The 22980-nt window shown below is 36.0% G+C and overlaps 1 protein-coding gene across 2 annotated transcripts in view; it reads right to left on the reverse strand.

Moving 5' to 3' along the window:
• Positions 1-1126: 1126 nt before the first annotated feature.
• IL33 (interleukin 33) overlaps positions 1127-22980 on the reverse strand; it is a 37621-nt gene continuing 15767 nt past the window's right edge. Inside the window, exons 1-8 of one of the 2 annotated variants that reach the window (XM_072728402.1) lie at positions 17353-17488; positions 14361-14468; positions 8329-8454; positions 7643-7768; positions 6240-6347; positions 5379-5429; positions 4412-4509; positions 1127-3023 (exon numbers count right to left, since the gene is read on the reverse strand). In XM_072728402.1, coding sequence (XP_072584503.1) covers positions 2826-3023; positions 4412-4509; positions 5379-5429; positions 6240-6347; positions 7643-7768; positions 8329-8454; positions 14361-14445 — 792 coding nt within the window. In that variant the 5' untranslated portion in view covers positions 14446-14468; positions 17353-17488 and the 3' untranslated portion in view covers positions 1127-2825. Of the gene's footprint in view, positions 3024-4411; positions 4510-5378; positions 5430-6239; positions 6348-7642; positions 7769-8328; positions 8455-14360; positions 14469-17352; positions 17489-22980 lie in introns of those variants that run through there. The other variant, XM_026001362.2, reaches the window with a different exon arrangement.

Raw genomic sequence — 22980 nt, forward strand, 5'->3', positions numbered from 1 at the left:
ACTCACATTGGTGTCTCTGACCTTTGGCAACTGTGTACTGCAGAGTTGGAGTTTTAGTACACAAATGGTACAGGTTTTAAGTCCCACGTAGACAAGGAGCATAGTTTAGTTTGTTTTGTTTTGTTTTTCTGGTGCTTTCGTAGTACTTAGCAAAGTCCAAAATACATGGCATGTGTTTAAGGAGCAACTGCTAGAGGACAAGATTTCTGAGCTATACAGGTCATTGTACGATGGGGGGAAGGAATTTTGGGACAAGCCTGGCCCAATTCCCACTTGAGTACCCCAGCTTAAGATTCCTTTATCTATCATACAATTTCTTGGCATGAGGCACAAGGGTTGAAATTGTTTTTGTTTTTTGACTTGTTTTGTTTTGCAGATGTGGGGGTTATAAGTCAATTATTTTTAGCTTTAATCAAGCTTTTGCATTCTAAATAGCAACTTTTTTCAAAATTCCCTGAATTTCAAATCTTACTTTTCCTTTCCAATTCCAAGCCATATTATTCATTCAAATAAAATTTTCTTGGTAGTATTTCAAGGTATCCAATAAAGGCATAAAAATCTAAGAAATATATATAAAAATGAGGGAAAAGTAAGTTTTGACATTATTGTTATTTCTGATACAATGAAATGAACAAATTCCTTCCAGGAATGTGTGTGTTATGGGCCATCAAAACACATGAAAGTAAGTCACAAAAATCCACCACACATTTGAATATTTTAATCAAATAATACTCCCCATAGTGATGGTGGAAATTATTTTTTTAAAAAGGAAAATTGAACATGAGAAATCAAATACTCAGGATGAAAGATACCTAACTGAGTCAGAAGTCAGGTTAAAGTTCCTTTTGCAGGTGTATATTGACTGTTTGATCTCAGGTACAAGTGGCTGAATAGCTCCTTTGTGCTGGCCACTTATGATGGGCACTGGGAGTACAAAGGTGAAAAAGACACAATCTCCTCTTTGGAATATCTTATTTAGTTTTGAATTACCAGACAAATGACCTACCCCAGATACCAACATCAGTGGATTAAGGTAAGATTGCTTTGACTTAAAAATTTCAGAATAGTTATTTTATGATAAAATCATCATGACCTCACATACTTTTAAAAAAATACAACTTGAGAATTTAATGTAATTAATATATTTAGTTACTTAAATCATTTCGAGTATATCATACAGATGCATATGGTCAACATTTAGTGTTTTTCAGAGAAGATGATATATATTCTGCTTTTATTTTTGTCTTCATAATAAAACTGACAATGTAATGAAAGCTATATTGTTGTTTACAATTGTTTACCCTCACTCAGTAATTCTCAGCCTTTCTAATCTTATGTTCCACCATCATTATATCCAATAGATCTCAACAAATTAGAAATTAAAAAGCCAACACTTTCAGAAACAGTTGTATTTCATAAGTATTCTGTTACTAGTTTATCACTTATTGTCAATGTTAAGCCTATGAAAAAGTTATAGTAGAATTTAAGACTTAAAATAAGCAAAAATTATTCCTTTAGTAGTTGAAAAATCATATATGGTTGAGAATAAATTTTACTACCTTAGTAATGTAAAATACAAAGATGTTTAATAAAAAATATTCCCATCAATAGGCTTATGTGAAATTCTACATCAGAGAGACAAAATAGAAAAATATGTTGGTGTCCAGAGGTCAGGTGATATGGAATGAAGCTCATGGGGCACAAAATGTATATCAAGGACAGAGTTGATCAAAAGAAATGAAGGAAGAAAAGTCAATAAATATTCCATAGTAAGCAGACTAATCAGGAAGGTGGACAAGAAAAACACTTGTACACATAGTAAGAAAGGATTATAAGAAATTTTGTGCAGGATGACATGTATATCAAGTTACAGATCCCTGGAGCATAGTGTCAGAAAGACAGTATACAATGAACATAAGGCATAGCCAGTTATTAAAATTGTAATGTTAATGCTGTGTCCAATCTAGGTTCTAGTAGATAAGGGAACTTGTGGCCTCACCATGGTACTTGGATCCCATGGTACTTGGATGTCTTAAGGTATGTTGTGTCTCAGTGCTTTAAAATAATGTTTTAGTTTGTGAGATATTCCCAATGATTCAATTATATGTCTGAGATAAAATTTATTTTACTTCCTAATGTAAGAATGTCTTGCTAAATTTAACTCCATCTATAAAAATCAGCATTTTAAAAATGAAACAATTAGAAGTAAAATTATTTACTTTACAAATACAGGATTTATTTTTCTTAATTTTTTCAATTGTCTCTGTCATTTCACATATTTATATTATCTGCCTACCTGTGTAAGTATCTGAAATTTTGGGCATCTTCAAACAAATTTGGTGTTTTATTCCATTTGTGAAATGTTCAGTCTAAGTAGAGCTGATTGTCTTTTCACCAACAGCTCTACTGTTTGAACTTGTTTGGAACCAGGGAAAATTATGTCTCTATGTGGCTTTTTGAAATCCTTGTCTAAAATGAAACTTGGATTAAGGCCCTTCCTTGTCTCCAGAGGTCTCAGAAGAGCTTAATTAGATATTAAGCTCTTTCTTGACAGCAAGTAGAAAAAAGTAAAAGTCAGGTTGTATATTTTCTGAGGTCTCCTTAATAATACACTATTGAATATGTAGTGAGACAAGGGTAATAAAAAACAGAACTGAAGGATTATAAAAATATATTTTACATAATAAGAAAAACATTCCATAGCATACTAAGTACTCTTTATTTCCCTTAAATATTGTCTATCTCTTTATCTCTTATTCTTTCTCCAGCAGTAGCTATCTAGGCTACCCAACCCATGATTGACAACTTTTTTCATCCCATTAAATTTAAGAGAGCTTAAATATGGTTTTCTCTATATATGAATCCTTAGTTTGGTCTCCTACTTTAATTAAAGCAAGGTGGTTATCCTTTACTCCTATAAACACTCCAGGATTGTTCTTACATTCGAATGAAACACATTTGGAAGACTTCCTATGAAGGAGAAAGAAGGCCTGGTCTGGCAATTGGTTTTCACATTTTTGTAGCTGAGGAAACAAGAAAGAAAGCAATTGGTATGTAAGTGGGAAGTCCAAAGTCACCTTACCTCCCTGTATTAGAAACTAAAGGGGAATGATTATAACTTAGTATCTTTGGCAAGACTACTTACTAAGTAGGGGATGGGAATGGTAGAGAAGGAAGAAATGAGTAGGGAGGGCTGAAGTGGAGGGGGGTGATTTGATTTGATTCCCTGATAATCAGTATACCTTGAGAAACATTATAGCTTAGAATGACTGGATTTGGATGCAGCAGCTCAGGATTTGTGTGAAACTTTTGCCATGTACTATCTCTGAGACGTGCACATTGCTTTACTTCTCAAACCTCAATTTTTTTAGTCTAATCGGTTTTCTAGATTAGTCAACCTCCAACTTACCAGCAGATATGTGAATGATATAAGTGATTATTATTTTAGGTTGATAAGTTTTGGGGATGGTTTGTTATACTGTAATATTTGAACAGTACAACAACTCCATTATAGAATTACTACAAGAATGAAAGGAAACTGCATGTAAAACATTTAGTACAGTAATTGGCATGTAATAGAGCTCTGTATAGGGTCAGCTCTTATTATTGAGTAGTTATATATGTCCAACTGTTATATACATTTAGGAATGTTTATTAAGGGAGATGCTGGTTACCATCCAGTGTTTATGTTAATACTTTAGCTGGCTGTATTAATTAGATTTATAATTTTGTATTTATGTCATTTGTCATCTGTATTATAGTCTTATGTTTTCTTCCTGGTCCCTATCTTTGGCTTGTTTGTTTCTGAAGATGTTTATAATTTTTCATCATGACCAATATTACACTGTGACTTACTAGCTGAAAAAGACTATGCAGTGAATCCTATGATTAGAATGTGATTGTTATGCTTTCGTTGTAAATATCGGCACATGGAAATGTTTATGACTTTCCCTTTAGCAGGCTCAGAATGTAAAATTATTTTTGAATTTGCCTAAGAAAACTATATTTTATCAAGAAATTCTTCCTGGAAGAACAAAGTTGTTCCTCAAGTCAAATAAAGAGGATTTGAGATAATTCTATATAGCAATGCTTCTCAAACTTTAACGTGCATATGAATCTCTTGGAGATTTATTTAAATGCTGATTCTGATTCAGTTGTGAGGAAGCCTAAAATTCTGCATATCTAACAAACTCCCAGGTGATGCTGCACTGCTGGCAGAAACCAGACTTTCAGTAGCAAGGCTATATATGCCATTTCCTTCCCTTCCCTACTCCAGAAGCAAGTTATTAGTAGTAACTTACTGTGTTTTACATATAATACACAAACAAAACTTCTTTGAAATATTCTGAATACGCAAATCTGTACAAATGTGTGGAATAAGTTACGGCAGTTAAATGCATATTTCTATTACCTCCACAGAATGTTCCTCGTTGTTGGCATGCAGCAAAAAATCTTTATCTTTTGTAGGACTCAGGTTTACCAATAACGTCTGGCCATCAACATCATCACCTTGCAATTAAAAAAAATAATTAAAAATGTAAATTATAAAGTTAAGAATTAACTCACTTTAATTTAAATAAATTTAACACCTAGGAAAAGAGTTCAAAATATGATGGAAAACAATTGCTTCATTACCCAACATATCCTTTAGAAGTATTTGTACCCAAATGAAACCAAAGAGTCATTGGACAATTTGGGGGTAATTTTAAGCTCCTTAATTTTCTTATATCCTTTCTGATTGTAGAACTGTGATTCTATTGGGTATTTGTCTGGGTGTCACCTTCTCTGTCTGCATGTAAAGCCACTGATAGTTGTCTCCCAATATCCATCTACCTTCCTTGTATAATAGAACATTTCTCAGTCTGTTTTCTTGTAACTAAGTGTAGCAATGTGACTAAGTTTTGACCAAGATGAGGTGAATGGAAGTGTCAGGCGCAACTTCAAGGTTTTATCCTTTATGGGAAAGAGAACTCATGCACCTGTCTTCCTCTGTCCTGCTGATTGGGCATTGCCATGGTAGCAAGTAATCTTAAACCATGTAGGTATTGGCAGAGTCAAAGAGAAGGAGCAGGGTTAGTTGCTGGACAATCTGTTGAGCAAAACTGCCATTCCAGTCCTGGCTAAGATAGAAATAAAATTTTTGTAGCTTAAGCCACAATTATTCTGGATCTCTTTTAAATGTAAACCTTTATCCTAATTATTAAACTGCACAATCAATGGGAGGGAATAAATCCTCTAAGAATCTAAGATTTTACCATGAATGTGGGCTGGAGAGAACCTTATGAGGCTGCTTTCCTTTTTCATGGAGGATTTTTGGATTTGTCCTCACCTCAAATTCAAGAATTCAAGCACTACAGCTACCCAGCCCTCCAAATTACCTGTTTCACGTGAGGGGGATGGGGAATCATAATAACGGAATAACACCTTATCTGAAAGAGAATGCATAAAATCCCTTTGTTGAGACAATTTTATCAAAAGGTTTCAATTTCAACATACATATAACTTCAGAAAATACCTTATTTTATTATATATCAATAAAAGCAAAACTTTTGTGATTTTAAGGTCTCAAAAATGTGTAAGTATGCTCTGATAAATTCTCTAACACAGTCATTATTAAAATATTTAGCATATTGTTTATAGCACTGGTATATTCCTTTACTTGAGGTTGTACTTTGGTGATATTGATAAGGCTAGAAAGATCTAGTAGGTAATTTAGCAATAGCAAATATGTGCTGTCTCTCCTTTCATCTTTTACAACAAATACCACTTCTCAATATCAGCATTCTTCCCTAAAAAACCCTGACTAAGCTTCTGAATCCTCCTCAACTTAGTGGTATTTAGGCATTTGCTGCCAATTCATTGGAGTTAGTAGACAGCATTAAATCTATTTGCCATATCTGAGGTAAGCCAGTGTTTATGGTTTGGTAAATTTATTATTATTATTATTATTATTATTATTATTATTATTATTATTTTATTATTATTAAGAGAGAAAGAGAGTGGGGTTGGGTGGAGCTGGAGGGACAGGGGCCAAGGGAGAGGGAGAGAGAATCTTAAGTAGGCTTCATGCCCAGCACAAGCCTGATGTGAGGCTTGATCTCAAGACCCTGAGATCAATGACCTGAGTTGAAATCGAGAGTCAGAAGCTTAAACTGGGCCACCCAGGCACCCCTTGGTAAATTTATTTTTTACTTTATTAGTCATCATTATATCATTATAGACAAAAGGAAATATTCTACCTTTCTCTTGGCCTTTTCTCAAGTCTTCTACATAGATCTCATAACTTCCATCCTCAAAAACGAAAGTAATAGATTGATCATTGTATGTGCTCAGAGAAGCAGAATATTCTGTAACAAGTGAAAAGCTTGTCATTAAAAATTCAAAAAGACTTGTTCCCATGAACAATCTTTCACAATTAAAAGGAAATGCTTCCTTAAAGGCTTTTTTTTTTTTCTTTCCAATTTGAGCTGCACTTTGCTCACCACTGTTGGATAGATAAAAGCCTTTGGCACAAGCTTAATGTAGCTCAAAGGGTAAGGTGTGCCACTTGAATGGGATTAAAGATGGTAGTCTCTTGCTTGAAAATCATAGGTATAGGTCATATTTGTGTGCTTATGGGAGGATTTGGTGGGGAGAAAGTAGCTGGAAAAGCGACATACTTTGCCTGAGGAAGCCTCTGCTTTTTTGCTTCTTACGGTCAGGGGGACTATGGACAAGAAGAGACTGTATTTTGATAGACATGGTTACATGAATACTCATCTGTAAGGTGTGGAGTTGCTGAGGAACTTCCAACAGTTCGGGAGGGTGTGTCTGTCCTCTGGCTAAATAATAGTATTCCTAACTTTTTAAAAAATGTCCCAGCACACATAGAAAATGATAATATTTCTATGGCATGCTGGGATAAACTGGTGTAGAATTAGGTACTACCTATGTTGGTCCTGGAGAAAAAAATTATATTTTCTTTATTTTATAGAATTATGCTAGGAAAAATAATATACAAAACAGAAGCATGTTAAATATTGAGTCTGTATATGAACTTCTAAAGTAAAATGATTTAAAAATACTTAATGAGAAACTTGAGTATACTTTTTGGAGCTTAGGACATTTATAACATGATTATGCTTGAAATAGCAATGTGCAATTCCTGGTCAAATTAATAATCTCTTCACTTCTTGATGGTCAGCATCAATTTGGACTTTATTTGCACAAGTAGGTAATACAACTTAAAGCAATTTTAACAATTATTTAGAATATCTAAGAATTGAAATTATATTTTAAAAAATATAATAGTTCTTCATTTTCTTTTAGTGTCAAAATGATGAGGTTGCGGGGGCGATATGGTTGCCCGCCCGACCCCAAAGGATAATATATTTTCCCCAGGAATAATGTATATGAGATTCCAATCCATAACAAGCATTTCAAAATAATGATAGAGGGCCAACTAAAGTGTACATTCATTGTCAGGGCAGCTACTTTGTACCTAGTTTGAATACCACTAAATGGGTATGTGGGCAGCAAATAGGCAGAAGTTTCTGTTACACAAATAAGCATAGACATGGAGCTGCTTCCTAGAGGAGCACTTGCTGTGGTCCTGTGTCTATCTCCCTCCTCACACCCACACCACCCCTATCAGCAGTCATACCTTGGATACTTGGAACATTAGCTCTTCCAAAACATTTCTGTAACATAGGGACATCAGAGGTGAAATCTTTGTTCAGCTGCTGATGACAGGCAGTGAATACCAGACATTGCTTTCTGCACTTTTCAGCTACAGGACAGGGGGAGAGTAGGAGTGGACTGTCAGTTCCCACTCTGCCCAAACCTCTTTACCCCTCTTTGAGTCAAAGATACTTGCTGAGACTGACCCCAGGACTATAGCCTCTCCACAGTCTGAAGTGATCAATACCTCCTGCACACTTAAAACCCCAGTGGGGCATACCCATTGGAATCCAGGTGGAAGAAAGCTAGTTACTCATGGTCTCAACACCCCAAAAAATAAAACTGCTATTAACATTTTAGTTTAATTCCTTTAAATGAAAAAAATCTCTTAAAAATATTGTAAATATATTTATAATTTTATATCCTCTATTTTCACTTAATATTATAACATACCCATTTCTACCATGCTATAAAAACTCTTTATATAAAAAAAAACTCTTTATATGTCCTATTGAAAATGGCTAAAAAATAGTTCAATATCCTTACTTTTTTTCAGAAGGAAAATTTGCTCAAGGGAAAAATTATATATCCAAAATGTTGTAAATAAAGGCAAATAGATGCCCATTAATATATTGAAGAAATACCAGGAAATGTATAGTTTCCCCTTACCTGTTCTTGGTGAATACCTTTTGGTGATTTCTTTCCTAAAGTAACAGGATGTCTTTTCTATGATAAGGCCAGAACGCAGTTGCATAAAGTACATCTGGCAAACTTCTTCAGGCTTCTGTTGGGATTCTAAACAATTGAAAAATTTTGAGACTGTTTCACTCCATCCATTTTTATCCTTTTATCCTTATACAAATCCTGAGCATACCAAACCAGGAAATCAACTAAAGGTCTGCAGTATCTTATCAGAAACCTTGGGGCCAGTTATGTTTCAAAATTCACAGTTTTTTTAGATTTTAGAATTGTCATGTAGAGTATATGCTGTTATATATGTCATACTCCCAACAGGGATTAGGGCAGTACTCATATCATAAAAAATTAATACTGATTTAATAGTGAAATATAGGAACATTTACATAAGGCGAAATAAACATTTCATGTTGGTTCAGGTCAGAATTTAACTGTCAAATATAATAAGTTCAGATCATATTTTATTACCAAATAAGTTATGAAAAATTAGGTCTTTAGAAAAATTTTGGTTTTCAGAATTCTGTATAAGGGAGTGTGGATCTACATCCAACATAGATCATTCTTTGTCTCAGGGGGAACTTATATGACCATATGAAATCTATAATCTTTTTTACGTATCTGGAATATACTTTTAATAATTTTACAGGGATAGCTATAGTCTCTAGAGTTTATTGATATTAAAAATAATTGGTCCATGTTAATTAAACAGGAGGAAAGGAGCCTTTTCCCCTAAACTCCTAGGAGTTTCATGGTTTCAGGTCTTACATTTAAGTCTTTAATCCATTTCAGGTGAGTTTTTGTGAGTTCTTTTACATGTGAATATCCAGTTTTCTCAGCACGATTTATCGAAAAGACTATCTTTTCTCCTTTGAGTATTCTTGGCTCCCTTGTCAAATGTTAGTGTGTCCACAGTGGGCCAAGCACTGTGCTAGTAATTTTATATACTATTTCACTTAATCCTTTACACTAATATTACAAGGAAGTTATTATTCTTCCTATTTTGCAGATGATGATCTAAGGCTCTTAGAAGTCATGACACTTGCCCAAGATTACAGGTTTGGTGAGAAGTTTTGACTCAAGTATGTCTAATATTAAAGCTACTCTTTCCATCCTTCCACCTAAGGAAGGATGCTTGCTTTGTAATTGCTTTTACAATTACAAAGAAAATTGTAACACTTGAGTCATGGCATCTCAACTTTTAACATAGTAAGTGAATTATCAAGCAATTTGTACAATAGAGCCAAATTTCAATTATTCACAGTAGTTCAGAAAATGAAAATAGTTACTTGTGACTTTGAGATCCATTCTATGATTTTTTTCTAATTCTCTAAAAGATTTGCTTTCCTGATATGCTTTTCAAGGTTAAGTAGAGTTAACCTCTGTTATAGATAATTCAAAATAACAGCTATCTTGCCTCCAGTTCAGATGGGCATCTACCTTTAAGTATCTTCAGCTGTCTGAACAGGGCAAGACCCCTTAATTTTACTCACATTTATCCTGAAACTTCCCAACATTACATTACAGCTTATAAATATCAACTATAGTATTTCATATTTATGTAGTGCTTTTACAATTGCAAAGATAATTTATAAAGCTAGGCCTGAGCCAACATTGAACTTGGTCTCCTGATAAGTAATCTAATATAATACTTTATTAACTGTAACACATCGTCTCTCCAGGCCCAAAGGGCATAAGGTGATATTGTAAGGATGCTCATTCCTTGTATGCTTATCTTTATGTTATAGTCAGAATCCCATGGGACATGACTGACAGGCATGTCTAATATTAAGAATGGACTCTCTGGAGAGCAGGATGTGGGTCTTGGGTAGTTAGAAGTAAGGGTCATGATACTGAGGAAGCATTATAGGCGTAGAAGTAGAGAGGGGCTAAAGATATTAATGTAGGGGCTAGCATCTAGTGGGACAAACACTGGGTATACTATATTGAGGCGTGATTACATTTGAAGTATTGAAGCTACTTAACATTGGGGAATTTGGAAGAAGGTATACTTTGGTGTTTGGGGAAGCTGAAAGTGTGATGTGAGGGTTGTGTTCTCAGATGGGAAGCACAAAGCTGGCATGGCCTTGGGGACTTTGTGGGAGAGAGTGCTCCACTGGGGTCAGAGGGTCAACTCAAGCTTATGTAAGGGCTGTTGTCACTTCCTATGTCTATATCTTGCCTGATGTCTGAGGGCAGTGTCTTAGCATGGCTTGTAAGGAAATTCTCATGAGTAATTTCATCATAGCAACAGCACGATGAAATCCCTCACGTAATTCTGGTGAGTAAATGGGAAGGGGCCTGGAAATCTTCCTGTAGTTCTTCCACTGAAAGAGCCAGACTGTGGCTGATGGGAACAACATAAGTGAATCACTCATCTTTCATTTCTTCCCCAAACACCTATTTCACCAAGGTTTCTTCTCACTGCTTACTACCCTTGATTTATCTGTGGCATTTGACTTTGGGAACCACATATTTCTTTAAAACTCTTCTTCCCCTATTGTCATGTCACCAGTCTTCTTAGGTTCTTGTTTTTCTCTGATCATCCATTTCTCTTTCTCTGTTAGTTTTTCCTTGTCTGACTGCTCCTAAAATGTTTGTGCTCCTCAGTATTTGTCCTTTGCCTCTTCCTCTACTCAAGACTTTCTTTCTGGGCAATACTGCCTGCTCCAATGACTTCTGTCACCCCTAATATGCTGATGCCTCTCCAAACTGCAACTCTACCTTTGGTCTCTCTCTTGAGGCTTGTGTCTATTGCTTTTTCTTCACAGGGTATTTTGACTTCAGTTAGCTTGAGGCATCTCTGTATCTATCTGTGGAGAGCGTTCAGAATTCTGGACCTCTCTACCTAAATGACCTACATTTACCCCCATTCAAATATACTCATAATAAAAAAAATCTTTTTTTTTTCTCTACCTACTATGTATATCCTTCCTGAATTCCTATCTTGAAAAAGTACCACTTTCTACCATTGTCTGCCCAATTCTTAGGTCATCCTGAAAGCTGAGAATCATCTATTTTTTCCTCTCTGTCCATCCTTCAATTTATTTGATCTGTCATTAAATCTTACTGATTTCACTTTCTGAATGTATCTGACATTTAATCCTTACTTTCCAATCTGTTCTCTTAGGTCAGGCCCTCATCTTCAGTCCCTTAGATGAATGCAGCAGACCTCTAACCAGTTTTTTCTATTCTTGCTCCCTCACTCCATCTTTACACCAACATCAATGTGATCTCTCTAAAAATATCTTGTTATTCCCCAACTGAATGTTTTCTATGATTTCTTACTGTCCATAGAATAAAGTTGAAGCTCTTTCACTGTAACAGAAGATATTCCTTGGACAGACCCAAATTAACGGGTGTGACCTCTACTCATTTTGTATGCAATTATTGCCATGTAGGGATATGTGCCCAGTGTTGCTAGGTTTTCAGGTTTTTCAAGAGATTCAGATTTTTATACACAGTCTTCTAATTTTAAAATGTTCCCTCAATTAAAAAACAACAATAATAGTGTTAAGGCCAAATAAAAGGTTTCTGCTGGATGGATCTGTCCCAAGGCCTCCATATTTTAAGTTCTGACTAGATCCCTAAGGAAGCTGGATTATCAGGGCAGGGAAAGGGTTGATGGATGTAGAGGACTTAAAGTAGCAGAGAAAAATGCCCTGACTCTGGGAGCAGCTTCCTGGAAACTGGGAAGAGAATGAATTTGGGGAGGGGCTTTTCTCTAGCTCATTAAGTCTTGTACCTTGTTGGCACTAGAGGTGAAATACTCTGGTGATGACCCAGACTGATATGGAACCTGTTTGTATGTGTACCTCTAGTGGGTGGATATTGGGTTTTGTGATGTTGTGATTGTGTCAGATCCTGCTAGCCCAAAGTTAGGAGAAGGAACTAAAACAAGCTTTCTTGCTTTGTTGCTTGGGGGCTCAGAGCAGTTCATTTAGAAAAATGAGATATGACGTTGCTGTACCTTGAATTTTGAGAACTGGTTCATACCTGCCACACACTTTATAGATATCTGGAAATTTTGGCCAAGAGTATCTAAATAATGACAATCTTAGTGTTAAACTGAGCCAGTATCTTTGGAAAAGAAGATCTGCTAAGAGACAATGAAAAAAAATGTGCTACATTCCAAAGCTATATAAATGGTTTGGGGATTATCTTTATCACTTTTTAAATGGTATAAATGAGCTGTTAGGGCCATAGCACCCTTAAAGGAGGGGTTACATTTTAATTTTTGCATCAATGCCAGCAACTCTGACATAAACTCCAGTCTGCTCCCTCATGTTTCTTTTTCTTTTTCTTTCTTTCTTTCTTTTCTTTCTTTCTTTCTTTCTTTCTTTCTTTCTTTCTTTCTTTCTTCTTTCTTTCTTTCCTTTTTCTTTCTTTTTCTCTTTCTTTCTCTCTTCTTTCATTCTTTATTTTCTTATTTTCTTTTTTTTTTTATTTATTTATGTATGATAGTCACAGAGAGAGAGAGAGAGAGAGGCAGAGACACAGGCAGAGGGAGAAGCAGGCTCCACGCACCGGGAGCCCGATGTGGGATTCGATCTCGGGTCTCCAGGATCGCGCCCTGGGCCAAAGGCAGGCGCCACACCGTTGCGCCACCCAGGGATCCCTATTTTCTTTTTTTCTTTGTTTATGAGAGAGAAAGAGCATGGGGCCCTTAGAAGGCTCAGTTGGTTAAGTGTCTGCCTTTTGCTCAGGTCATGATCCCAGGATCCTGGGATGGAGCCCCTGCATCGCACTCCCTGCTCAACTGGGAGCCTGCTTCTCTCTCTCCCTCTTCCTGCCACTCTGCCTACTTGTGCTCTTTCTCTGTGTCAAACAAATAAAATCTTTAAAAAGAAAAGAGAGAGAGAGAGGGCATGCACATGACAGGTTGGGGGAGGGCAGAGGGAATTATTAAGAGGGAATTTGAAGACACAGAGTCAGTTCCACTGAGTCACTGCTTCTATACACAGCATTTTGACTCAGACACAAATAAAAGGACTAACTTAACTGTGATTTTCTGGCCATGCAAAAACCATAGTCAAATGAATGTTTTCCCTGGTTACTAAAACCAGCACGAGTGGGCCAGAGCCTTAGAGAAGACTGAAAATGATATTCTTTAACATTGCTTTCTCTTCTAGCCTTAAAGAGGTTCAAGGAAATGAAGAGAACAAAGGACAAAGGCATACCAGTTCCTGCCATCATTCCTCATCTTCTATTTTTCTCTCTAGTTTGGTCAGGGTTCCATTACTTTCTTTTGTGTTCCCTCTTTTGTATGAAAAAAATGTGAGTATAAATTTGCATAATTATTTTCTAGGGTATGTATTTTTAAAGATTTATTTATTTACAAGAGAGAGCACATGGGTGTGTAGGCACATTCGAGTGGGGGAAGGGGCAGAGGAAGAGAATCTCAAACCAACTCCTGCTGAGTGCAGAGGTTGTTGTGGGACTGGATCTCACCACACTGAGATCATGACTTGAGCAGAAACCAAGAGTCGGGCACTTAACCAAATGAGCCACCCCGATCGATGTCCCCTAGGATAATTTTCAGCATCAAAGATATAGCCGTTTCATCTTAAAGCTATGGCTACTACCTGACTTTATTTACCCTTCAATTTATTACAAATCCTTTGAGTTTGCAATTGGATAGACTCGAGCATCATTTGATCATTTCTGCTTTATTTGAAGCATGGATATCTTCATGCCTCTTCAAATATCTTCACTTCTTATTCTCTCCTTTATCAGAAGTTGCAAATCAAGACCACAGTTTGATACATCAGAGGTGTATATTTTATATACAATAAATGTTGGTTGAATGAAGATCAGTTTAAAATTTTGTTAATCTAGGAAAAAGATTTTGAGATTAGTTGGAAAGAGGTGGGTAGAGAGAAGGAATTGATATAAAGGGCTATGTATGTTTATCACTATTAGCAGGTAGCATATATGAACATCAGAATAATAAGAATTTGATAACAGATAAAAATAGTGTGTAAACCAAGAAATGCTTAAGTCCTTACTTCTCAGCTTAGGAGATTTTACCAAAGCCTTGTCTGCTGAACTGTTCATCTTTGCTGGGGGGATTTTCGTGGTTGAATACTTCATTTTAGCCTTTGTTGTTGAAGCTTCTGTGGATTAAAATGTAATATTAGTTCAATTGCCTCAATTTGAAAATAAACAGAAACAACTGTGACTAACTCAAAATAACATTAATAACATAGCTACATAAAGAAAATAATTATTTCAGTGAAATTTGAATATAGTTTTCTGAAAGTATATCCAGAATACATTCAGAGGACAAAAAGAACTACAAAGAATTCTTAAACTTCACTTAGTGGGCTTATTGTTCGTAGTATTGTTGATATTGGGATTCTGAATGTTTTTGCTATACTATAGGATGGAGCAAATAAGTAGATGTATTGATATTATAGAATTTTTACTGCAGGATACAAATATAAAATATAAGAAGTCAAGGGAAAATCTCTGTAATGTTAAATCTGAATCAGCAATATTAGTATGCCCATATCTTAGTTTCTAAATACTTTTTCCACTAAAGAGAACCAGGACTTGCTAGGTCTGGGCTCAGAATGTAGAAGTAAATATGGAATATTCAGTTATGCCAGAAAGTAGTCATTCAAAAATGTGTGAGTTTGTGTCCAAAGGACACAGGAGCTCCCTTAAAGGGTTTCTCACTGGCCAAATTTGGCACAATTTGAGTATCAGAAAGAATAATGATAGTAACTCACTATAAAGTATTTAATGCAAAAGGAAACCCACTAGTCCATAGCATTCCTCAAGAATGAATAAACAAGGGATTTATTCATTACAGAAGGAATGATAGAATCAGAAAAATAAGTCTCGTACCCCCCAATGTAATATTTGATTCAAGCAAGGATCATCAGTCAATGTTGTGCCTTCAGTATCAAGCTGGGTCAGGGTACCTTACTGTAAGAATATTACATTTTCTATTATAAATTGTAGGAAGCCCCATATTAATTCAGTAGGGTACCACTGCCTGGCCTCATCATCAAGGTAAGGTAGTGGTGCTTTGAATTGTGGAGGGAACAGGACTTCTCCAGTCTTAATTCTCCTTTACATTGCTTGAAATTCTAATAGTTACTTCTACTTGGATTAAGCATTGCCCTTTTCCCCCTAGATTAAAAAAAATATATTCAGTTTATCCCAGGAGTGGTTGCTAATTAAATCTTTTACAAACTTTAAATGAATTGGCTCATCTAGAGGGATAAGGGACATTAGAGGACTCCTTGGAAGATAAACTTCATGCAACTTTATTTTTTTTCTGAACAACCTTGAATAGATTGAAATTAAAAATTGTCTTGTTTAGATAGAACTAGAATCTTACATGCAACCATCCTATTTATAACTGGCTTTATGAACAAAAATCTTTAATGGAGAATATTTAGAAGCAGAGAACCTTAGATATCATTTTGTCTGAGCCCATAAATCTATGAATGATTAGGCTAAGACTGAAAGATAATGTGCCTTACCCAGGATCACAAAAGCAATACTGGGACCAGAATCTAGTCTGATTTCCATCTTTAAGCTAGAGCTTCCACACAGTGTCTTCTATTTCTCTCCTCCAAATGTAGGAAGGAAATAATCAGAACCGGGAATTTAACTTCAAATGCTTGGCCAGTTGTCCAACCTCTTCAGAAATAGTAAATTTCTAAATATGGTAGTTAATTGGTAATCATAATGTAGAATAGTGCAGTTAGGTAATCTTACTGTAGTTAAATTTTAAGTTTTACAGAAAATAGTTCAAATAATACCCTGCACTCAGTGGGTATGCAGCTAACACTTTACTGAAAACATGAACATTGTAATGCTGGATTGGTTTTTGTTTGTTTGTTTGCTTGTTTTCTTTTTTATCCAAGGATCCTTACATCCCAGAGAGAAGTTGTCCTGGATGGACATTTAAAAAAAAAAAAAAACCCACAACATGGGGATCCCTGGGTGACTCAGCGGTTTGGCGCCTGCCTTTGGACCAGGACAGGATCCTGGAGTCCCGGATGAGTCCTGCGTCGGCCTCCCTGCATGGAGCCTGCTTCTCCCTCTGCCTGTGTCTCTCTGCCTCTCTCTCTGTTTCTATGTCTATCATGAATAAATAAATAAAATCTTTAAAAAACAAAACAAATCAACTTCTAAAAATAAAAAAAAATTAAAAACCCGCAACAAACTGTTGCATTTTCAAATAAATCTGGGAAATGTTTCTATCTATATTCCAACTCTTGTGAAGTCAGAACCACATTAGCATAGTAAAGATGTTGATGATTCATGGTACTTTTGTTTAACTAATTATTTTTGGTAATTATTTGATCTTGTAACTTCTCCCTCTACCTCTATGAACACCCCAGTTAACATGGACTATCTATTAACATAGACTAATTTGAGATAACACACGTGGGGATCTCTGCTCTAAACCAAATTAGCTTTCTGATTTGAGCAACATAGATAAGAAATGAATACATTTACAATGGAATGACTGACATAGAGAAAATCAGATGCTTTTAAAGAATTGAATGATGAGTCAAAAAGCATAGTGAGGAAATAAGTATTTTCAAACCCTATTCTAAAAACAAAACATTTTCTTTAAACCTACAAATCTTTTACTTTAAAAAAGATTTTTAGGGATCCCTGGGTGGTGCAGCGGTTTGGCGCCTGCCTTTGGCCCAGGGCGCGATCCTGGAGACCCGGGATCGAATCCCACATCGGGCTCCCGATGCATGGAGCCTGCTTCTCCCTCTGCCTGTGTCTCTGCCTCTCTCTCTCTCTCTCTCTGTGTGTGTGACTATCATAAATAAATAAAAATTAAAAAAAAAAGATTTTTAAATTGTTTTCACTATTTTTTCAGACTTAAAATTTACTCTTTACTTTCCTATTTTTAAGTCAGAGATATTTCAGAATAAATAGCAATATAAAAACCACTTGTTCTTTCATGCTGTTTTTCCCAATAACAGGCAAGTATAATGCACACTGGTTATGATAACTTACCTTAATTATAAACATGAGGGGCTGGTCTCAAATAATGAAGTTTCTTGTCATCAGCATTTGATAATATTTGATGCTATATTCCAACTCTACTTATATATATGCACTTGGATTAAGCAACATTGGGTGGCAGTGTTTGATGAATGAGGCAATGCAAATAGTGCTAGTTGAATGGGTTAGAATGAGTGGGAGTATATCTTATTTCCACAGCCAAATACTAAACAGACCTATTAGATTATTTTAACTGCAACACTTTCAATGAATTATACTCAGTTAATCATTAATTTTTATGAAGTCTCTATGACATGGATTCTAGGTACTGTTTATTGCTTAATGGAGAGCATGCAAGGGCACAGACTTTCATTACCTTTCTCTTTTCTTTTGGGAAGTCGAAAACTTTAGGTAATTTTTTTCTGATTATAAAAATGATGATGTATATTCAGAAAATGGATAAATGATAGGAAAGCAGATATGCTTTATTTCCTGACATTCTTTTTCCAATACAGAAATACTATGCATACCAATTTTTTTTACAAAAGAAGAGAATCTACTGCAAGTATTATTTTGTAAGCTGCTTTTTTGATTTTCCAATTAATGTCAGAAACATTCTTATACAAGAAACATTATAACTAACATTCAATCATATAAGTATACTATAACCAATCTTTTATTGATTAACACTTTGGCTGTTTCTGTTTTGTTTTTTAAAGATTATTTATTTATTTATTTATTTATTTATTTATTTATTTATTCATGACAGACAGAGAGAGAGAGAGAGAGAGAGAGAGAGAGAGGCAGAGGGAGAAGCAGGCTCCAAGTAGGGAGCACGATACGGGACTCTATCCCAGGTCTCCAGGATCACACCCTGGGCTGAAGGCGGCGCTAAACCGCTGGGCCACCAGGGCTGCCCTGTTTTGTTTTTTTCCTTTCTTTTCTTCTTTCCTAATATCACCAATGTTGCAACTGACATCTGTGTGTGTGTGTGTGTGTGTGTGTGTGTGTGTGTTGTGATTCTTGGTAAACTTTTGTATTTTCATTGGTGGCACAAATTCCTAGTAGTAAGATTGCTGAATCAAAGACTTTGTGCAGGGGATCCTTGGGTGGCTCACAGGTTTGGCGCATGCCTTTGGCCCAGGGCTCGATCCTGGAGTCCTGGGATCGAGTCCCATGTCAGGCTCCCGGTATGGAGCCTGCTTCTCCCTCCTCCTGTGTCTCTGCCCCTCTCTCTCTCTGTCTATCATAAATAAATATTTTTTTTTAAAAAAACCAAAGGCTTTGTGCATCTTATATGCTGATATTACCCCCTTTGAATTTCTAAAATTTGTACTGGTTTATAATTTTTTCAATGATCCAGGTGAATGCTCTTTTTACCATTGCCTTAGCAGTAGTGCATCTTCAAAATGTTTGCCTTTCTAGTGGAATTTAAGAAACAAAACAAATGAAAAGAGGGGGAAAGAAAAGAGAAAGGCAAACCAAGAAACACAGTCTATAGTTAACTATAGAGGACAAACTGATGGTTACCAAAGGGAGATAGGTAGGGAATGGGTTAAATAGGTGATGGGGATTAAGGAGGCCACTTGTCTTGATGAAAATAAAGTGATATATGGAAGTGTTGAATCACTATATTGTACACCTGAAACTAATTTTACACTGTATGTTAACTAATTGGACTTTAAATAAAAACTTTTTAAAAACTTGCCTTCCTAAAGAGTAAAAAATATCTCATGGTTTTGAATTTTATTTATTTAATGAAATTAAGCATCTTTTTAAAAATGTATTTATCAATTTCTATAAATTATTGATTTATATGAATTCTTTGTAACTTAAGAAATGAAACCCTGTGACATGTGTTGAAAAATTTTCCCCAGCACCATTTATCTTTAGACTGTTAATAGCATTTTTTTTTTGGCCATACATAAATTTTCAAATTTCATGTGGTCAAATTTAACTATTGTTTTAATTATATGGTCTCATTCATTTGGGGAATATAAAAAATAGTGAAAGGGAGTAGAGGGGAAGGGAGAGAAAATGAGTGGGAAATGTCAGAGAGGGTAACAGAACATGAGAGACTCCTAACTCTGGGAAACGAACAAGGGGTAGTGGAAGGAAAGGTGGGTGGGGGTTGGGGTGACTGGGTGACGGGCACTGAGGGGGGGCACTTGATGGGATGAGCACTGGGTGTTATGCTGTATGTTGGCAAATTGAACTACAATAAAAAGAAATTAAAAAGAATATTGTTTTAGAATTTCTGGATTTTGTGTCCTGCTTCAAAAGACCTCCACTCCTCTAAAATAAAAATAAATTTATCACACCATTTTCTAAAATTGTATTGTCTACTACTTAATACCTAAATCTCGGATCCCTGGGTGGCGCAGCGGTTTGGCGCCTGCCTTTGGCCCAGGGCGCGATCCTGGAGACCCGGGATCCAATCCCACATCAGGCTCCCGGTGCATGGAGCCTGCTTCTCCCTCCGCCTGTGTCTCTGCCTCTCTCTCTCTCTATGACTATCATAAATAAATAAAAAAAATTAAAAAAAAATACCTAAATCTCTGGTCCACTATTACTTTTAGTATAAAGAATAGGATTTCTTCCCCTCCAGTGCTTATCTCAACCACACATGTAATCCAATTTAGACAAAGTGAAGTTTCATACATTTTATTGAGACTAGCATGTAAAGGGCTGTGAACGCAGCAATAAGGAGTTCAAATTTTATCCTCTAGCCAACAGGAATCTTTTAAAAGTTTTTTAAGCTAGTAAGAAGTATTATACAAATGTGTTTGATGAATGTAATTTTATGGTTGTGTGAAAGACCATCTGAAATAATGAAAGAAGAGAAAAACAGGAAACAAAGCCAGTCAGGAGGCCAATTAAAATAGTTCAGGCAAAAAGCAGTGAGGACAGGACCAGGACAATGTTAGTGAAGCCAATAAGGAAGGGATGAAGGTGATGAGTGCTGCAGTCATTGTATAGAGTCCTTGAATATTAGAGTCAGAAAGAGCCCCAGAGATCCCTGTTCTAGCTCCACTAAGTCACTCAGCTCCTTGGTGGCTAAATCAGGATTTTAATGCAAGTTTCACTCTCAGTTCAGGATTGCGTCCATCACAAAGCCTCCACAGCTCTTTTTGGATGTGTTTGTATCAGTTCTGGACTGGGGAAGTGAGGAGGTGAAAATGGAAGTAAAGGGGGGTATCAGTGGTTCAGCATAGGAAACTCAGGAGTCCATTGTCAGGCACGGGTAATGAGTCTGATGTGAGATAGACGGAGTTTGAGATACTTGAGGAACAAATATGGAAATTTTAGCACTTAGCTGGAATTAGGTTGTGGGTGGGTGGGTGAGGCCAGAGTTACCCATGTGGATTTGCTACATGGGTATTGCATTTGTTACAGCATGAGAGTTGATGATGCAGGAACAAATGAGATTGTCTCAGCTAGGTGTGGAAGAGGAAGAACAGGCTATGTCTAGATGGAACTACAGGGAATCTTACATTTAAGGGGTAAGAGAGGATAAGGAAGTAGCAAAGAAAACCAGAAAGAGAACCAGAAAAAAGAAGAGGTCATATATTATTAAAGCTAAGAGAGAATAATAGTGAAAGGGAATATAAAGGAAGGGAGAAGAAATGTTGGGAAATATCAGGAAGGGAGACAGAACATAAAGACTCCTAACTCGGGGAAACGAACTAGGGGTGGTGGAGGGGGAGGAGGGCGGGTGTTGGAGGGGAATGGGTGACGGGCACTGAGGTGGACACTTGACGGGATGAGCACTGGGTGTTTTTCTGTATGTTGGTAAATTGAACACCAATAAAAATTAATTAAAAAAAAAAAAAGAGAAAATCATCTCAAGAAGGAACATTTGATGATGAGCACTACAGAGACCCAGCTGGAGATTAGAGACCTTGGAGAGAGTCCGTTAAGCATGGGACTCTCCAAGAAACTGCTGTGGATTGCACAATGTGGAGGAGAAACTGAGACTTTTTAAAGAAATACAGTAATGAAAAGGAAACAAAGAGAAAATGGTATCTTGAAAGAGTGGCATGGAGAAGGGAAAATGCTGCTGACTAGTTAGTCTTGGGAAGTTACTCAATATTTCTAAGCTCTCAGTTTCATTATCATAATTTGAACTCAGTGGCTCATTTCAAGAATTATGCCAGAAGGTATGTTTTAAGCAGTTGGCACAGTAGCTGGTACATAGTGGGAACTGAATACATGCTATTATGATGTTATTGGTTTGTTTGTTTTTTAATTGGGATGTGGGACTCTCGGGCTTGTTTCAATGTAGAGATAAAAGGAGAATGAAAAAAGAGAAAAGAAAAGGAAAAAACTGATATAATAAAGTCCCAGAGGAGACAGAGAGAGGGGAAAGAATATTAGTGGAGGGGTGGCTTTGAAAAGGAAGATGCATACTTTTTCTGTAGCAGAGGAGGAAAAGCAAGAGAATGGGAGAGATGTGAAATTTTAAGCTACACAAACTTGATAGTTTTGTAAAAATGGCCTGAATCTTCATAAAGTAGGTTGTGAGAATTACAGAAATTAAGAGAAATAAGCATGAGTTTTAATTTTTGAGGGTAAATATTTGCTTGAAGAATGCAAAAAGAATTTACTGAGGAATGAGGAACAAGTATTCACGGATATGGAGTTTCAGCTTTAGAAGACAAAAATGTTTTAGACATGGATTGTGGTAATGGCTACTCACCAATATGAATGTACTTCATGCCACTGCACTATATACATAAAAATAGTTAAAAAGATAAGTTTTACCACAATTTAAAAAATGATTTTAAAAAGAATACAAAAATGGGAGTGGGAGAAGTAGGAAGATGAGGTTGTTTGTACACCAAGCAATTCCAATATTCCCGATCTTGGAGTTAGAAAAGTTCTGATGATAATGGTTGTCAGGATGAGGTTTTGTGGGTGAACTTTGGAAGAGTATTAAAGAGTCTTCAAAGCAAGCACTGGAGTCACCAATGGTGACATCAGCTAAGGCAATATCAAACAGAAAAGGACATCAGGGTCCCTATGTATGTAAAGAAATTAAGATACGTAGTTAGACCCAGTAGAAAATGAGAAATGTGCCACTTCTTTGTTAGCCCTGGGAGATGGGCACACAAGTGGAGTGGATTTTGATAATAGTGGTGTTGCCAGGGGAAAGCCACGTTTTAGATAATAAAATGAAATAGAAGAAGCTTTTTAAGAAAAAAGGATGGAGAAGACATTCCAGATGAAATGATACACATTAAAATTAAAAAAAGAAACCCAAACAACTTGAAAGAAGATTTTAATCTAACAAGAAATAACATAGAAATACATAGAAATTCATTAGTTGGTGATTCCCATCTGAGCAACAACAATAGAAAATGTATGAAGGGTAGTCATTTCCAAAGTTGCAATGTGTGTGTTTGTTTGCCTGGAGAAGGTTTCCAGAAATTTATACTCAACAAATATCTAGTGCCCATAACTTGTCAGGGACCATGTAGTCCAACAGCATTAGCCCATGGGAGATTGCATGAAAATTTTCATTTCACTTTGTCTTATTATCTACATCTGATCAACTGAAGTCATTTATTAAATCACTAAACACCTTTCATATGTCAGGCAATGCCCTTTGATTTTAAAATACCAATACACTTTATCATG

Source organism: Vulpes vulpes, chromosome 12, assembly GCF_048418805.1.
Source record: "Vulpes vulpes isolate BD-2025 chromosome 12, VulVul3, whole genome shotgun sequence".
Taxonomy (NCBI): Eukaryota; Metazoa; Chordata; class Mammalia; order Carnivora; family Canidae; genus Vulpes; species Vulpes vulpes.